Source organism: Meriones unguiculatus, chromosome 6, assembly GCF_030254825.1.
Source record: "Meriones unguiculatus strain TT.TT164.6M chromosome 6, Bangor_MerUng_6.1, whole genome shotgun sequence".
Lineage (NCBI taxonomy): Eukaryota > Metazoa > Chordata > Mammalia > Rodentia > Muridae > Meriones > Meriones unguiculatus.
The window spans coordinates 5,792,873-5,811,270 of NC_083354.1; the positions used below are offsets into that span (position 1 = coordinate 5,792,873).

The following is an 18,398-nucleotide window of genomic DNA, read 5'->3' on the forward strand; positions in this document are numbered from 1 at the left end:
CATCTTTTTTGATTAATTTAGGTTGAAAGTCTATGTTATATGTCTAATATCCTCTTACTAGTGATTATATACCCTGTCTGTCTTTCTGTTTCTGGGATACCTCACTCAGGATGATCTTTTCTAGATCCCACCATTTGCCTGCAAATTTCATTATTTCCTTGTTTTTAATTGCTGAGTAGTATTCCATTGTATAAATGTACCACTAATTTCTGTATCCATTCCTCCGTTGAGGGGCATCTGGGTTGTTTCCAGGTTCTGGCTATTACAAATAAAGCTGCTATGAACATGGTTGAGCAAATGTCCTTGTTGTGTACTTGAGCATCTTTATGCCTAGGAGTGGTATAGCTGGATCTTGAGAAATTGTCTGAGAAAGCGCCAGATTGATTTCCAGAGTGGTTGTGTAAGTTTACATTGAGAAGTGTATTTTGGGTGCTGGGGATTCAAATTCAGGTCTTCATGCTTATGCATCGAGCACTGACCAGACTGAGCCATTCCCTCATCCCTTCATTTTCTTGTTTCACTGAAGAAACACCAAATGAAAATAAACACAGGTGAAAATAATCTTAGAAACCTTTACTCATGGGTCTTTGACTCTACCTATGTTTGCTGCACACAAGCCACTGTAAACATGATGATGTTTCTAGGTGGTGCTTTGGATGTGATGTTAGGCTTTGTCCTCTTTAGCTTTCAGCTGACAGGATTCCTAAGGGTCTGGAAACAGCCTACTTTGGTTTTGTGCTCACAGTATTTGAATGCTGCCCGGAATGTAACTATAATGTTTCTGGAAAGAGTAAGTGAATGGATGGATTCATAAGGCCTTTGTGACAGGTCCAGAAATGTGAAGGATGGCTACTTTGATGCTGATGAGATAAAAATGGAATATATCTCTAGGCCCCAAATTTGCCTTCAAATAATTACAACTTTATTAACTATTAACTTTTCATTAAAAAAAATAAAATTAACTGTGTGGGTATCTGTTGTGGAACCTCTGGCCAAATAGTTCAGGTTCTAATTAAGAACATATTTTAGTTATTAAAGCTGTATTGCTGCTTAAAGTGCCAAAAAGGAAAGAGTTATTCAGTGATGGTAATTACCATGGGATAAGAGGTATTGCTATATCTAATTTACTGCTGATATTATTTATAATAACATGTACAAAATATAGAGAGCAAACAGGATAGCTAGGAAGTTAAAAACAACAACGAACCTGTCATGTAAGACATGCTGAAACAGAGCCAGTCTTTGGGATGACTCAGCAGATTAAAGGTGCTTGCAGCCAAGTCTGGTGACCTGAGTTCAATCCCAGGGACACATATGGTAAGAGGGGAGAACTGACTCCCACAGATTGACCTCTGACCTACATATGTGCTCTGTGGCACAGGTGCATGTACACGCACACATACATACACACCACAAACACACAACACATGCACACACACAAATGCAATAAAATATCTTAAAAGAACTGAACTAAATATGGAGGCATGGATCAGACTAAGGGAAAATGTCACTTCATTACTCAAAGGGCTGTGGCATGGAAGAGGAGAACACTTTGTTGTTGTTGTTTGTTTTTTTGTTGTACGTGTGTGTGTTCTTGGAGCAGTACAAGCCTGATGACTCTTCATAGAAACTGGTCTCCATTCATCTGTAAGGAAGAGTCATTGAAATTTGCCTGTTGTCTGCCAGACTCCTCTGTAGCAGCCTGTAAGGTGGGCCGGCGAGGTGAGTGTCAGGCCCCTGCCTTCACAAGGGTACAGTTTTCAGAACTGAGCTGCCAGCATCACTGAGTAGTGGTCAAGACAACGTGATCGGACCCGTTTAAACAAATGTTGGTTTAATAGTATTCTCAGTGATAATCAGTTGGTGTCTAACAATATTCCTCCTTATTAAGGAAGAATGAATAAATGAAAGTAAATCAGCAGCTTTGAGTTTGTTGCACAGGTGTTGAGCCCTGATCACCCCTAGTCTGTCTCTGGAAAGAGTTAGGATTCTGACATACTTCACTTAGTGAAGAGTTAAATGTTTAATTTTTTTTTTGTTTCATTAAAATATTTATTTAAAAACACTTTGAAATTTATTGTAAAGTAGTGGGGAAAGTCTCCCCTACCAGCCAAAGATGCTATCAGAAGTTGCTTTTCCATGGAATTTCTAAAAGCATTTTTCTTATGTAATATTGTACAACATAAGAGAATATCTAAAATGTTCATGGTCTTACTTGATTTCTGTTTTTGCCTTTGGTCTTATTTTGAAAAAGAAGACAATGTTAGTAAAGTTCCTTGTGGCCTCCATCCTCAGGACTTACTCTATTGAAGCTATGAGGAGGAGTGTCTTCCTAGCCATCTTATTTTCAAACACATCTTTAGAATCAGTCTTTTAATTTTCTATGTTCATTTTTAAAAAGAGGGAAAATCTCTGAAGATGAAATAGTCTTGCTATCTAGAGATCACAACTTTTAGCATCCTTTTGGATCTTTCTCTGTGAGTGAAAATTATACATAACAGGAAACAGGGTGCTGGAGTTTGTTTTAAATGATAAACTGCATCTCATCGGGTGCTTGGATGCCTGCCTTTGCGACACCAGAGTAATTAATGAATTCTTGTTTCATTACTGTGATATATTTACATCTATTTAGATGCATTAGGGGTTAATGCTGCTTTGCTTGATGCAGTTTCACATATTGCTTAGTTCTTTATGTTAATATTGGAGAATTTTATATCCATGTTCACATATAATTTTATTTTATTATAAGCTGGCCTCGTGCATTTTATAAAACTCGAAGCTATAAGATCCTCTTCTAGAATGGTGTGTAAGGCTTTCTCTCCTTTTTATCTCTACTACACATTTCACCTCTCAAGCCTCTGGATTGAGTGCTTATTTCTAAGTTAGTATTTGTCTTCCTCCTTCTCCTGATTATGCCTGTCACTTAACACTTACAGGCTCATGGCTTGTATTTAATTTTCAGTTCTATGGAGTAATTTATATTTGTTCATTTCATCTCAGGTTTTATCTTTCCATCATTAAATTAACATCACTTTTTTTGGTACATATCAATGCACATGTTAGTGGTATTCTCATATAGGCATCTGACATGGATTATTATAGTCATATGCCCTTCTTTCACTCTTTCCTGCATCCATCCCCTCCCCAGGCCCTAGTGATCACTATTCAGTTTTTAGGATGATGGGTTTTTGTTTCTGCATATGGGAGTGTGTGATACTTGTCTTCCTGTGTCTGGCTTATTTTGCTGAAATGATGACTTCCAGTTCCATTAAATTTTCTGAAAATGACAGGACTTTATTCTTATCAGCTAAATAATATGTGTATGTGTGTATGTGTGCAAATGGTATGTACATGTATATATATGGTATGTGTTTATGTATGTATATGGTATGTGTATGAATGTATATGGTATGTGTGTATGTATATGGTATGCATGTATGTGATATGTGTCTATGTATGTATACGGTGTTACATTTGTATATGGTATGTGTATATGTATGTATATGGTATTGTGTGTATATGGTATGTGTTAATATAGCATGTGTATATGAATATATGGTATGCACATATGTGTATATACATTTATACATAGGTGTATATGTGTATATATGTACATGGTATTAAATGTGTATGTGGTATGTGTGCATGTGTGTTGATTCCTTTATATTTTTATCTGTTGATGAGCACCTAGGCTCATTCTTACTGTTAGGAAAAGTGCCACAGTTCACTCAGGCAGCAGGTGGCTCTTTTGCGAGTTTAAGCACTCCCTTTGTTAAGTTGTTTTTGTCAGGTGTGTGTCACAGGAAATGGGAAAGTTACTAGACTTAGCAGTGACTCCATCAACACTGGATACTTCATTATTGCTTCAACCTTACTGTTTCTTCTAGATCTGTTTACATTGTTTGTATCATTTTAATTTAATTATGGTAGATCTTAGAAGTCTAGACATTGAACTGTTTATTTTTTTCATATTGATAATGTTTATCTTTTCAGACAGTTAACTTTGCTTTACTGTATGCTTTGTTTCTTTAATATTCTTTCTTTTGTTTTTTTGTTTTGTTTTGGGTTTTTTTGAGGTGTGTGTGTGTGTGTGTGTGTGTGTGTGTGTGTGTGTAGGTGTGTAGCCCTTGCTGTCTAGGGTCTTGATCTGTGTAGATCAGGGTGACCCTGAACTCAGAGATTCACTTGCCTCTGCCTCCCAGGTGCTGGTATTAAAGGTGTGTACCACTACCACCTGGCTACTATTGTTTTCTTGTGTTCATTTCTTTTTTTCTCTGATCTTTACTGTTTTTTCCCATCTACTAATGTGTGGTTTGGATTGCTCTTTTTTTTTTCTGAGGCCTTGATGTATATCGGTAGGTTATTTATTTGAGATCTCTCAGGTTCATTTAATGTAGGCATATATTGCAGTAAACATTCCTCGTAGAACTACTTGGTAAGTTGTGTTTTCACTTTCTTTTGATTCTGAGCATTTCCCCCCTGATTTCTTCAATCACTCCCTGATTGTTCAGCCGTTTACTACTCAGTCTGCATGGATCTGCATGTCCTTTTTTCCCCCCTTTAGATGTGTTTTTAAATTATTCTTTGAAAGTTTCATTCATGTATGCAGTGCCTCCTGATATGTCTACCTTCCACCTTCTCCCTCCAGTCCCTTCAGCCTATTTCCACACTTTCCTTCTTTCCTTTCTTCCTTCCTTCCTTCCTTCTTTCTTTCTTCCTTTCTGTGGTTTATTGATTTATAATTTTATTAGAAAATAGTTCAATTTCTGATATTTGATAAGATTTATTTTATGGCTTGAAATTGCTCTGTTTTGGAGCCTGCTCCATGAGCTGTGAGAAGAAAGTATTCATAGTTGTTACTTGTATTCCAAACATGTCTCTTAGGTCTGTTCCCTATGATCCATCTTAACTTTAAAGTTTTTCCTTGTCTTGATGGCATGTTTACCTGTAAGAGATGGCATGTTGAGATCTCCGTTGTTTTATCTGCACCTGTATTATGTATTGAAGAAATTGAGTGTAACAGTGTGTGGTACATGTTTAAAACCATTGCATCCTCTTGATGAATGCTTCCTTTTGGTAATGGATATGCTCTTCTTCATCATCTCTAATTCTGGTTTGAAGTCTGTTTTATCACATATCATGCCACCTGTTCCTGCTTGTTTACTGCGTTTGTGTGCTTGGTAAGTCCCTTTCCAGCCTTTCTGCTTCAGTGTGTGTATCTTTGCCAGTGAAGTTGGACTTTGTCGTCTTATAAACGAGACTGCAGTTTTTAATTGGAGAGTTAACAACCACTTACTTAGGTTCAGGATCAATACTGAGAATAATTTGCTATTCCTGTAATTTTGTTGGCTTTTCGCCCTGTGGTTTATTTGTGTACTTTTTGTTCTTTTCTCTCTTCTTTATTTATTATAGGAATTTGCCAAATACTGAGTTAAATATCCTTGATTCTTTTCTTATTCTCGCGCTTTTCATCTATGTCTATTGTAAAATATCTCCTGTAATGCTGGTTTAGTAGTCATGAGTTGCTTTAGTTTGTGCTTATCTTGGAAAGCATCTCCTTTATATTAAAGGATAATGTTGATCTGTATGATAATCTTAGTAAGCAGGTGTTTAACAGTCCATGTTTTGGGGGTAGTTGGGCTTTCTGCAGGGAGGTCTGATGTTCTTTGTTGGCGAAAACATCCTTTTCTGGTCATGTCTATTTGAAATTCTTAATGCCTCTTGTAGTTAGATGTCTATTATTCTCCCTTGATGTGGAGAACATTTTCAAACTGTAATTTCAGTGACTGTTGTCTGCATCTGTAGTTTGTGTTTCAGCCCCTTCTAACCATGGATTCTCAGGTTTGGCTTCTTGAGCATGTCCTATAGCTTATCAGTATTGTGGTCAGTGGAATCGATGTCCTGATCAACAGACAAGAAATTTCTGAGCATCATGACATGTGCCTATGTGCCCTGGCCCTGCTGTTGTCTCACCTGGAAGCCCCGTCTCATCTTCAGCACAGTCGCTCTCTTTGTTTGTCGCTCTCCCAGAGTTCTGGCTGCAGCTTCCCTGATGCTTTGGCTTTGCACTTCTCCTTTGCTGAGGCTTGAACTTTCCACTTAAGTAAGTAGATCTGTGCATCTGTGAGGGGAGGTTACCAGTTCTTGGGACATTTGTGAGGTAGAATTTGGAGGTTTTTTGTTGTTTTGTTTTGTTTTTTGAAATGGTTTCTTCTGTTATCCTTGGCCTAAATGTTTGTCAATCTCAGGCAATGTCTGTGGAGTCAGAGAACTTGAGGTATGCAGAACTTCCAAAATCTTGAGTATACAACTTCAGACAGTAGGCCTCATTTTAAGGTGACTCCTGAGATTTTCTAGGTTTGGCATTGTTCTGTGCTTATCACTATTGCTCAGTATTGATTCCTTCCTTCAGGATTCATATTCTTTCCTACTGAGACATTTTCTTTCAGTAAGAACTTTTGACTTGCAAACATTTTCATCATTTCTGAAAATATTCTGAGTGTTCATTTTCACGGGTCTCACTTCGGTTCTTGCTGTTCAGCACTGTCATTTGGAACTTGAGCATATTTCATCCAATTTTGCCTGTGGTATATTTTCTCCCTTTAGATTAATGATGTCCTAATTTTCCCCAAAATATTCAGAGATTTAGGCTTTTTTGTTTGTTTTTTGTTTTTTTTTTGCTACCTATTTTATAGAAATATTTTAAGCTTAAAAGAGTTGCAAATCTAAAGAACTACAATGAATACTAAATAGTTTACCAACTCACCTATTGTAAACATTTAACATGTTTGGTTTATATTATGTAGTCATAGGATTCCATGTTCTATCTGTGTCACGTGCAGACACATAGATTAACTTTCTGAGGAGAAATTACATATATCATGCCTCTTGACCCTAAATATGTCAGTATTGTGATTTACATATATAACAAGTCCTTTTATTCCACTGTCCCTCGTGGTTTTTTTTCCTGTTGACTCAGTTTCTTTTTGAGTACTTGCCTCCTTCAGTACAGGATACAGCCTGCAGTAAATATGGTGCTGATATGTGTGGTTTTTCTATACAACGTTTTAACTTAGTACCATGTCCTTGTTGTTATGATCTGGATTTTTGGGGAGCCTCTTACCATGTAACCCAGGCTGCCTTCCAGTTCAGGCTCCTTCTGCTTCAGCCTTCCCATATCTGAGATCATAGGCATAAATCACCAAGCTCAGGTTAGAACATCCTTAATTTTGCATTTCTCTGATATATCATTGTCATCAAACCAAGTTCATCCATTCTTAGCGGAGTATCGATTAGGTGATATCATGTCCTTTAGATCAGTCTGGGGTTCATGATGTCTACTTGGCCAGGTGTTCTTCCTAGTGTAGTCATGTTGAATAAACTGTTTTTCTCTGCTTTTCATCATTAACTCCTTAAGTGACACATCGAGGAAAGTCACCGAGCCATGCCACCTGGTTGGGGCTCCAAGAGCCCCTTACTTTTGCCTTGAAAACCCAGGTTCCGTTGCACATTGTGCATTCCCGTTCAGGGCATTGAATATTGATAGCTGTTCATCCCTGTGAGGCATTGTTGCTTGAGCTTCCTATTTTAGGCATTCTAACAGATAGGTGATATTTCTTCATTGTGCTTTAGTTTCCATTTTCTCCACAGCTAACAGTTCTGGAGCCTCATGTTTGGTGCTTATTTGTCTCTGTCTTCTTTGGTAAATTACCTGTTAAATATTTTCTCTACTTTTCACTGAGCTGTTTGGTTTCTTATTACTGAATACACGTACATATACATGTATATATATCATGTATGTATATAAATCAGATAAGTTGTTTGCCCCAAAATGGCTTTTTAATTACTTTGTTTCTTTCAAAGACAGAATCTCTTAATTTCAGTTAGATCCAGGAAACTTCATTTTTTAACATTGCCCTGGGGAAATAATTTATGTTTGAAGTTATTTATTCTGGGATATTCACCATGGGAAAAACTGGAAGCACAGAAAAACTGGGACAGCAGAATCTGGTTAAATAAATTATGCTGATTTACAAAGTGGAATGTGATTCTATTTTAAAGGATTGTGGTACTAAAATCTGTGGCTTTAGGTTTTTATGATAGTGAGGGAAAAAACCCACATAGAAGTCTGAGGTTGCGCTCTGTGAGATGTTGGCAAGGATGGTTGCTGAGCAGTGAGATTAAAACTGCTTTTTAACTTCCTTTTTTATATGTGATTTTATATTTTGCTTATAAGACTTTTTATTTTCATCTAGAAGGTAGGCGAATAACATCTTATTTTAAAATACAGTATTTTAATCTGAATTCTTAATAACCTTGATGAGACATGTTCAGAGACCACAGGAACAGCTAGTTTCCTGAGCGAGTGCTCCAATGCCCGTTATGCATCTGTGTTGCTTGCTATTATCTATCGTGGTATTTGCTTCCCAGCCTGCAGGGATTTCTGGAGGCCTCTGCTTCAGCATTTGTGTCTTCTGCTCCCTCAGGAGACTATGCTGCAGGCAGATGTGTAAGGGTTGATTACCCACCATCAGGAAAAGCAAGAAGGGATCACCAAGTGAGGCATTCTTAGTTGGTAGTGAGCCTGGTTCCTGAACTCTGAGCTTAGCTTGGTCTGTAAGTTTTGTCAGTGCTACAAGTAAGTCCTGCGTTTTACTCTTGGTTTTGTTGTTGTTACACAAAGGAGCTATCAAAAAACCTGGAGCTGAGCACTAACAGTTTCCAGCGGCAGTTGTTTGCTGAAAGGAAAAGGGCATTTGAGGCTCATGATGAAAATAAACTTCTCCAGAAGGAAGTACAGCGGCTCGGTCACAAGCTAAAGGTAAGCATGTCCTCTTAGACTGCATTGTCTTCTGTCACATAAACCACATCAAAACCTAGTACTTAAAAAAAAAAAATCAGTCACTCTACCATGCAATCTACAAAATTCTACTATTATATGTTACTCAGAAAGGAAAGCATTGCTAATATAATTGCTATGACGAAGTACTGTATATGCCAATAGGAACAATGCAAATGAAATAAATTACAGAGTAGATAAGAACCATGGGCATGAGTGTGTGCATCACACTTTTGAATGATCCAGTATTCTTTGCATGACCCCAGGAGGGCTTGCTTTTAAAGTTCATTTTGTTTAGAGGAAACCCAATTCACCTTAATCAATTGTGTTAAAGATGTTTTCATTTTATGGAAGTCATGCATGGGCTGAAATTTTGTTCAGAATTCTACAGAATTATGCATTATCTTATATGGTTTTCTCTGTGATCACCAAGTTGTCAGAAAAAGCATTATTCCCATATTGTGAAGATCTCTTGGGTTGAAAAGCATGATCTAACTTTTAAGGCTACCTTTGTCTCCGTGGCTAAGCCTGAATGACAGAGAAGCATTCCTAGCTCTCTGCGGGGAGGCCATAGAGCTTGTGGTATTTGCATCCCTCCTCCTCCTCTTCTCCCTTCTCCGTCTTTCCCATTTCCTCCTGCCTCCTTCTTTTCCCTTTCACCTTCTTTTTCCTCCCCTTTTGTCTCCTATGAGATAGTTCTTTCTTCAGTTTGATATTTACAGTGGAAAGCTGACATTGAGATATTTCAGTTTGATATAGAACATATTGGTCAACACATTTGAGGGTTTGTTTAGTCTTAAACTGATTATCTTCCTTCCTTATATTGGGTTTTTCAGGAAAAGGAGAGAGAACTGGATATAAAAAATATATACTCTAATCGTCTGCCGAAGTCCTCTCCAAAAAAAGAAAAAGAAGCTATTTCAAGGAAAAATGGTATAGTAGAATTATTGCTGAAACTAAAACTGGAGCTGTTACTACTCAGTGGGTTCTAGAGTAAAGGGAATGAAAAGGAAGAGGGTCCTCAGAATATATTTAATCTGTTTTCTTATAAGTCAGCTTTACTAGTAACCCACGTCTTTCAGCTTTTGTTTTCTTAAGGAGAGGTCATTAAAACAACATTGGGGGCTGGAAAGATGGCTTGGGGGTTAAGAGTGCTTGCTGCTCTCCCAGTGTATCCATGCAAGGTGCCTCACAGTGACTGAAACTTCAGTTCCAGGGGAACTCATACCCTGTTTTGGACTCCTTGAGCACCCAGACATACATGGCACACAGACAACCAAACACATAAATTAAAAAAAAAAAATAGATTTACACAATTGAAAGGATACGTTTTACAAAGCCTTTTAAAAACTTCTGTATGTTCCTGTATTGACACATCACAAAGGATGTTAATATACAGCTTTTATGTTATCATTAAATAAACTTAATTTTAATAAAAGATTAAAAACCTTATTGTAATTTTAATAACATTAAATACATAATTATTCCCAAATATTAAATTCCTAGCTTTAGCAGTTGTACTCTTTACTGCTGCTATTTCATCCACTTCTACTTTCTAGTGTATTTGAAAGCAAATCCCAGATATTATTTCACTTCACTTATACTTTGTATTTTTGTGCAGTTTTACTTTTCTTAAACAAAAGCATAATTCTCCTATGAGTTACAGAATCTTTAAAGTATTAACTTTGCAAAAGATGATTAGCATTTATAGTATAATTGCCCTCAAATCATATAACTTGAGTTGATCGTTCATGAACAAAGTGTGGGCTCTCCTTTAGATGAGTATTGCCAGTTGAATACGTGTCAACATTGTTCAGTGGGGTTAGAAAACTTTGTTATGGTTTTTCTTGGTAGTGTCATGCCAGAGTGACTTCACAGATCTGTGTACAAAAGGAGTACAGACCAGTGAAGACTTTGAGCTGGAAGACTTTCCTATAACACCACAAACAGTTCTATGTTATGAGAATAAATGGGACGGACCAGAATATCTTTCTTCGGTGAGTTTAATGCAGACTAGAGTCTAACTCCTGGAAAGCTGTTATCACAGATGTGGTCGGAAGTTCCACACATACGTCCTACTGCTCTCTCACTGGTCCTGGATCCTCTGGGGAGGTGTGCTGGTTACCTTCTTGTATCTGTGACCAAATATTTCATAAGCTGCAGCCGAAGGAAGAAAGGGCTTCCTCTGGCTCTTGACTTGAGGAGATGTCCTCCATCATAGTGGAGGATGTGAGACAGCTGGTGACATTACATCTGGTCAGGAAGCAGAGATGAGTATGGCCACTCAGATGGCCCTGTCTCTTTCCTCTTTCAGTCCCCAGCCAGTAGGCTGCACCCACACATTCAGCATGGGCCTTCCTCCTCAGTTCAGTTTCTCTGGATATACTCAGGTGTGTATCTCCTAGGCAACTGATTCTAAGCTGGCAATGAAGATTGAGCCTCATGGGGTTAATGAATAAGTTTATAACATTACTTGAGTTAAATGCTACATGGTTAGAGAGGTTACACATAGTGTGGATTCGAAAGATTCAATGTGACTATCAATGCCCGTGTTCTGTAATTCAACATCATCTCAGTTGGCTACCACAGCTGGTTAATAGCCATTTCTGGTTAGCTGGATTAATCAGACTGTGTTGTAAAAATACACAAACCAAAGCTACTTTTACAGCTTACCTCTTCACAATTTATACGTTGTCTGTTGGTTTTATTTTCATTCTATTGATTGGTTCTAATATATATTATATTTCTTTAAAATTTTAGCTAAATTAAATAATCCTTTCTCTTTTTAAGTATCTTTCAAAACATGCTTAGTTGTGATTTGTTGGTTTATTAAATGAAGATTAGATTAATTTCTTAGTTGGTGATCACACTTAATGGATGATCTACCATGTTTAAAGACTGTTTTCCCTCTTTCTATATGAATTCGCATTTTTTGACATGCATGATAGTACTTGGAATATCAAGAGCAAAACGAGCCTGGAGCGGAGATTCGAAATTCCAGTTTGAAAAAAGAAGAAAAGAGCAGTGACGATCAGGACACCAGCTCTGAAAAGCAAGAAGGTGGGAAGCTGGAGAGTGGTAAGAACTTGTGTGAGCAGTGACAGCTCGCTACCTGGGAGGTGGCCGCAGGGGACAAGAAGAGGCTACGGCAGCAGCGGAGGGTGGTGAACAGGGAGTCAGAACAACTGAGTGACGTTTCAGAAGAAAAGGAAGTCTAAAAGTTGCTCCTGGGGCTCGGGAATTGTGAATAAGTTAACTCTGGAGAATTTGGATGAAACGGTGCTTAACCAAAGAGGAACACTATTCCTGTGTAGAAACTAAATCCTGAGAAATAACCGAGAGAGGCCTTTGTTGTTTTGGTCTTGGATTAGTTGAAACACAAAGATCAGTGGTGTACAAGGCCCTGAGTATTCCTGTAATTTTTGTTTGATTTTAAATTGCAAATCTTTAATAGCATTGTTTGTAAGTTCAGAGAAACAGATTGCATAGTTTAGATGGAAATGAAGTTTGATTCTATCTTGATAGGACAGGCTAGGGGTGTGGGCACTGGAGTCCTAGACTGACTTCCACATGCCATTAGTTTCATGGTAGTTGCATACAGAGAAGCCTTTTGAGTTTGTTGGTTTTGAGCTGAAATTCCTGGAACAGAAGATTGTGGTCTAATCATTGCTTGAAGTTGTTAATATGCATGTTGGATGGGAAATGATATTTGTATCACTGTTGGCCAGAGGCCAAGCAAGATGCTTTCACGCATTAAACCATAGAATGGGAAACTGTTATGGTCAGTTCATTTTAGGGAACAAGAAAAGGAATAAAATAACAGAAGCCCAGTGGCCTGGTCCTTTAGGCTGTTTCCCCACCCCTGTTTTATATGGGATGATCTAATATCAGCATGATATCAGAATGTATGCCATGTACTAAAATTGTATTTTAAGAGTTTTAATTCTTTCACTTGAAAATGACTTCAAAATTAAAGAGAACTGCCAAGAATGGCCAAAAAAACCAAACCAAAATAAAACCCAAAACGCAAACAACAAAACCTTTGCAAATGAATTCTGCACCTTACATCTGTACCCGTAAGATCTTGGCGTGTTTGTGTTTTTCCTCCAAGCTCAGACCTTCTCTCATAGTTCCTCATCACAGTTCGCACAGTTCAGGAGCTTCAACTCTGATGCATTTACCTGGTCTGTTGTCCATCTTGTGGTTTTGTTGGTAAACATGAGATTGTAGAAGCATTTTCTTCCCTCAGAGCGTGATCATAAATTCTGTTTAATTCTCACCTCTAAGGACATTTTTTTTTTCTACTCTGGAGTAATTGTGCTTATGGCCTTTAGTCTGTGAAATTAATTTTTTGATGAGTACATACCTTTTTAAAAAATGGAATGCTCTTCATTTTAGATTTAACTGAGAATTTCTCTTGAGTTGAGTCAGCATACTTGCTGTTTGAGTTCTGTGTAAGGGTTCCTTTCTCAGGTCAGCCAAGGATTTATGCTTAAGTACCTTTTTCTGTCTACCTCACCACACATCATGAATTGTACAGTATGGCATAGAGAACCTTCCTACTGATACACTGAAGAAAAAAGTGTGCTGCATGACTCAAGTGCAATTCATGTTATTTTTTAATCCAGAGCGTCAAGTGTAGAAACAAAATATTTCTATTTCCATTATACCTTTCTTCAAATGTCAAATGTAAATTAAAAGATTTTCTTTTACAAAAGATGGTAGCTGAGTTTTCCATTTACAAATACTTACTGCTATAAAATTCCTTTTCAAAATTTCATTTTATGCAGAGTGGGAAAGAGAAGAACTTGATCCATTGAAAGGTAAGACATCTTTGCTAGGAAGAGCAGAGAAGCCAGAGTTGGAAGCTGGAAGGTTCCAAAAGGAATCCTACCAAACTGAGAATTTTGATAAACTCGATGAGGCAGAAAGACTAAAGACAGAAATGCTTCTTGCCAAGCTGAACGAAATCAACAAAGAACTCCAAGATCCTTTGAACCTCAGCCAGACCTCTTTGCCGTTGCTACCTAACTTCGAATCAAAACTGCATTCTCCAAACAGAAGCCCCAAACCAAACATGTTCTTCGAGTCCTCAGACAGATCATTTAATGGACATAATTTGCCAGACATGAGTTTTTTAAGTCCGAGAGGAGAAGGCCGGAGTCCAGGACGGGTTCGAAGTCCAGGCCTTCCAGATAAGTTTGCATTTGGTAGCTATGTGCCTTCATTTGCAAAAACATCAGGGAAGTCGAATCTATTTGGCCAAAAAGGTAGCCTTGTAGATTTCCAAAACAACAGTTTGGAAAACCTGAGTAAAGACAGTGTAGACTTAATTTCAAGAAAAGAGAAAAAAGCGAACCTGATGGAGCAGCTGTTTGGCACCAGCGCCAGTGCCAGTGCCAGCCCCAGCAACATCACTGTTTCCTCCAAGAGCAATGACCCACATTTTCCAGCTGTGAGCAGAGGTGACTTGGACCCTCTTCACTTCCTCTCTGGGGAGAAAAGCAGCAGAGTTCGGGAACTTAATGATGACAATGAGGACTTTTTCCTCAGTGAAGGAAGAAGTTTTAATCCAAATAGACACCGCTTGAAGCACCCAAGTAATAAGCCAACAGTCACGGCTGTTGACTCTGTTGACGAGGACATTGAAGAGGTTACACTCAGATGACTGACTGCAGACACAGAGTATATATATTTTTTCAATTGTAAATATTAAAATATTTTAATACAGTATTTATTATAAACATTTAAACTTTCAATGGTAAAATAGCCTTATTAGGGAATAATATTTAGTGACTAAATATGGCACAATTAAACAAGTAGTGCCAGACCACATAGCCATGTTGCTAAGAATGCTTTTATTTTGTTTTGAAATGAACCAAAAAGAGAGTTACTGCTTACTTTTTCTCCTGTTGTTCCAGTTAGGTTTCACTGAGCTGGCCCTATGGGAAGTTTTGCTTCACTAGAATCTTCCTCATTTCTTACTTTTACCTCTATTTTTGGTCAGATCTCACTGAGCCTAAGTATTATTTTCCCACTGAAGGCTAAATGGAAATTAAGGGTCACCAGTAGGAATGAAGACGTCAGGTGACAGCAGTGGGACTTAGGAGCTGTGCCCTTGTCTGAGGTGACAAAGCCAAGCCACTCCTGAGTGTCAGTGGTGATGTTGGAACTTTCTTTCTGTCTGGAAATACCCCCAGGTATTTGGGGTATTTGAGGTGTGGACTGGGGTGTTTACTACTTCTGAGGAGTTACAGTCCTGAAGTCACTCACTCAGCTCTGCTGGCCACTCAGGCGGGTCCCAGTGGGTCCCAGGAGACATTGTTGCTCTTAGTCCCTCTCCTCGCCGGTACACTCTGAATTCTGCTGACCAGGTGGAAGATTCCCTACCAGGTACAGGAAGTAAAAGAAATGCCAGGTCAACGCAGAATGATTTTCAACTCAATTATGTTAGAATTTCTAACGCGTATTTTTAAGATTTGAACTTGTGCTCAAACCCAGGGGATAGCAGTGTGAGAGATACTCTTGGGTTGACAGGACTGGTGTTGCAGCAACGCCACATAGAAGTTTTCAGAACTGGGGCTCCGGCCCTGCTGTGTAGATTCAGTCGTTTCCTGTTGAAAGGCACAGGCTTTTTTCCACTTAGTTAAGGACAGTTGCAGAGGCATCTGCTGAGTAGACCTGGTCTGTTGGAGCAGTAATCTGTCAGCCAAGGAGAAACACTATGTAGCATGAGCGACCTGAGCAGTGTGATCATTTGCTCATGATGTGGGTCTTACGTGAGGCACATATACTGACTGGGGAAAGAGTTTCCATGGGATCTGGGTTCTTCTAAATGCTGACGCATGAACATTGCTTGCTGATACATGATAGCCTTACCTGGTTAGGTCCGCATTCACAGCTGTACTGCCTGGCATCTGGATTGGGGTATTTTTTATTTTATTTTTTTTGTCATTTTTTGGGAACAGACTCTCCTCAAAGTGCTAAATAACATTGAAAAGTTTTCCCAAAGAGGATTTTAGATCTTCTGTGAATAAGCACTTACTATAGTGCAAATCATTGTAATATATGTAAACATGTTATTTGTGATACAGTTCTTGATAAAACATTATGTAATGTTAATTTGTGGCTGTAAGTTTTCTACTGAAGTATTCTAATTTTAAGGTTTTTTAATTTTTTTCAGAAAAATTTTTATTCATTACTTTAATTAGATTTATGCCTTTTTTCTACCTGAAAGTCTATTTAACCCAATGAAAAAAGAATTATTAAAATTAAATTAAGTTAAAAGCTTAAAAGCATTATGATGTTTAGTATTAAAATTGGATGTTAAAATGTATAGAACTTAGAGAACAAATCAGTTTTTTCTAAATGTCAAGTTAAATTTATTTGTACTCAGAATTCTTACTAATAAAAATTTAAAACACATCAAGACTCTTTATTTGAATGATACTGTATGTTTTAGAAATGTGCAGTAGGAAAGGCATCTGGAAGGTTTTTACGTAATCATTCACCTTTATTTTGTTGAGCAGTTTTAATTGAAGCATGTGAATTTGTGCTAACTCACAAACCTTATCAGATAATTCTAATTAATCTTTTCTGCCTGAACAGCTATTGCAACAACCCATATTTCACATGTCAATAAAGGGAAGGTGCAGGCAGGGAGGAGTAAGTTGAGTTGTAAACACAGGCCTGTTTCCTGGCTGACCCTGTATTTCCTGCTCATCCTCTTCATTTCACCTTCTCAGCTGGTGTCGCTGACTGGGAAGTTCACCTGGAAGAGAAATGGGTGCTGTAGCCACAATGTGAAGTAAAGACTTTACTTCTGAAGTCTTCACATTACAGAGAACACCTGTAAAACCCCTTTTCTCAGCTTCACAACACATACCCTTCTCACATTAATGTCCGTTTTAAAGAATCAATCAAGAGTATTCTCTTACTGAGATAGCTCGAGAGGGTGGAGAATCACCCTACACGCGCTGCCCTCATATGGCTTCTTCTGTCTGTGGACTGTGGCTTTCTCAGCTCATAATGGTCTTCTGTGGTCTTTAAAGTGAGCATAAGTAAGTGAAATACTGAGGTTAATGCTCTGTCAAGTGCCCAGAACATTGTAAGTACTTGATAAGCAGCTGGTATTATCATAGCTAATTATGAGTTTCATGGAATAATTGAAAAAGTGGAGCAGACGCGCATGTGTGCGTGTGTGCGCGCGCGCGCGCGCACACACACACACACACACACACACAGCCTACAAGCCATAAGCAGATAAGGCTGCTAAGCTCCCAACCATAAAGCATTCACACTGAAGATACTGGGTCTTGGGTCTGTACTTACTAGTCATTTATTCAGCACTGTGAGCTCTTCTACAGAACAGCAGACAAAGAGCATGGGAAGGTCTTTTGACATGGGGCAAGGGGAAAGCTTGACAGCAATTAAAAGTGTGGAGAATGCTGGATCTTATGGTCCCATGATCTAACGATTCACACCCTGTTTCTGCCAGTCTGTGTGTCTCAATAAGCTAGGAAACTTCTGAATCTCCAAGGTCTCTCTACAGAACTGATACAAAACCATGCTTAGAGCCACAGGCGCTCAAATGTTAGCTGCTTTATTGTTGTTATAGAAAAGGAATTAAAAGGGGAGGCCATATTTGTTAAATGCCTGAGATGGTAGTTCCTGCTTTGGTGTCCTTTGGCTTGTTTATTTCCCACAGAGCTTTTTCCTGAGTAACTGGTACTTTATCAGTTATTGCTGATCAGTCATTTTAGAATTGAGGCAAATATATATGTTACCACATACCCAGATTTCACAGGTAGTATATGGATGGCACTCAGTACTCACAGTGTAAAACCAAACAAGCAAATGAAAAACTACATCAGTACTCTACAGAAGTAGCTTACACGAAACAGGTTCCTTTTGCTGTGTCTTGCTTTCAGGTAATCTTTTGGTAAGAATATTAAGTTGGTAGCTTCAAACCTACATAATTTCTTCAGCTGGCACCTATTTCCCTAAAATTCCTACCAGCTGGCAGAAGGTTCATTGACCCACGTTTACCCTGCAGTATGCTCACGCTCCGTGCTGTTGCCCTGTACAGGAAATGGTAGTCTCCCTGCTTTTACCCTGGTCAGAAGAAGAAGGTCAGAAATAGGGCAGGCATGCTTCCGCGAATGGAGGAATTTTGGACAGTTGATGGCTGCTGGGGAGAGTCAGTTCTCTTTAGGAGTGTTGACACTGGTAGGTTGACTCTGATCTAGTGGCTGGCCCAACCCAACACCCATTAATATATGGGCAACACATACTGGAGTTGGTTTTGCTCAAAAGACTCCTGAGGTTGAGAGGGGGTGGATCTGAGAGGAGTTACTCGGGGCAGGTGAATGTGATCAAAATACATTATTAAATTCTCAAAGAATAAAAAAACGTTCTGTTCAGGAAGTTGTCTGTTATGCCAATGAGTTCAAGGCTCTTCCTCACTTTTTCTTCTAATAGGTTTAATGTGTCTGGTTTTATGTTGCTGTCTTTGATCCTCTTGGACTTTAGTTTTGTGTAGGGTGATAAGCATGGATCT

At 38.4% G+C, this 18,398-nt stretch overlaps 1 protein-coding gene across 4 annotated transcripts in view; it reads left to right on the forward strand.

The window, feature by feature from the left end:
* Lca5 (lebercilin LCA5) overlaps positions 1–16,265 on the forward strand; it is a 93,084-nt gene extending 76,819 nt beyond the window's left edge. For all 4 annotated transcript variants that reach the window (XM_060384682.1, XM_060384683.1, XM_021660926.2 and 1 more), the window contains 5 exons: positions 8,684–8,821; positions 9,676–9,772; positions 10,694–10,836; positions 11,788–11,917; positions 13,630–16,265. In XM_060384682.1, the coding sequence (XP_060240665.1) occupies positions 8,684–8,821; positions 9,676–9,772; positions 10,694–10,836; positions 11,788–11,917; positions 13,630–14,507 (1,386 nt within the window). In that variant the 3' untranslated portion in view covers positions 14,508–16,265. The remainder of the gene's footprint in view (positions 1–8,683; positions 8,822–9,675; positions 9,773–10,693; positions 10,837–11,787; positions 11,918–13,629) is intronic.
* The last annotated feature ends 2,133 nt before the right edge of the window (positions 16,266–18,398 follow it).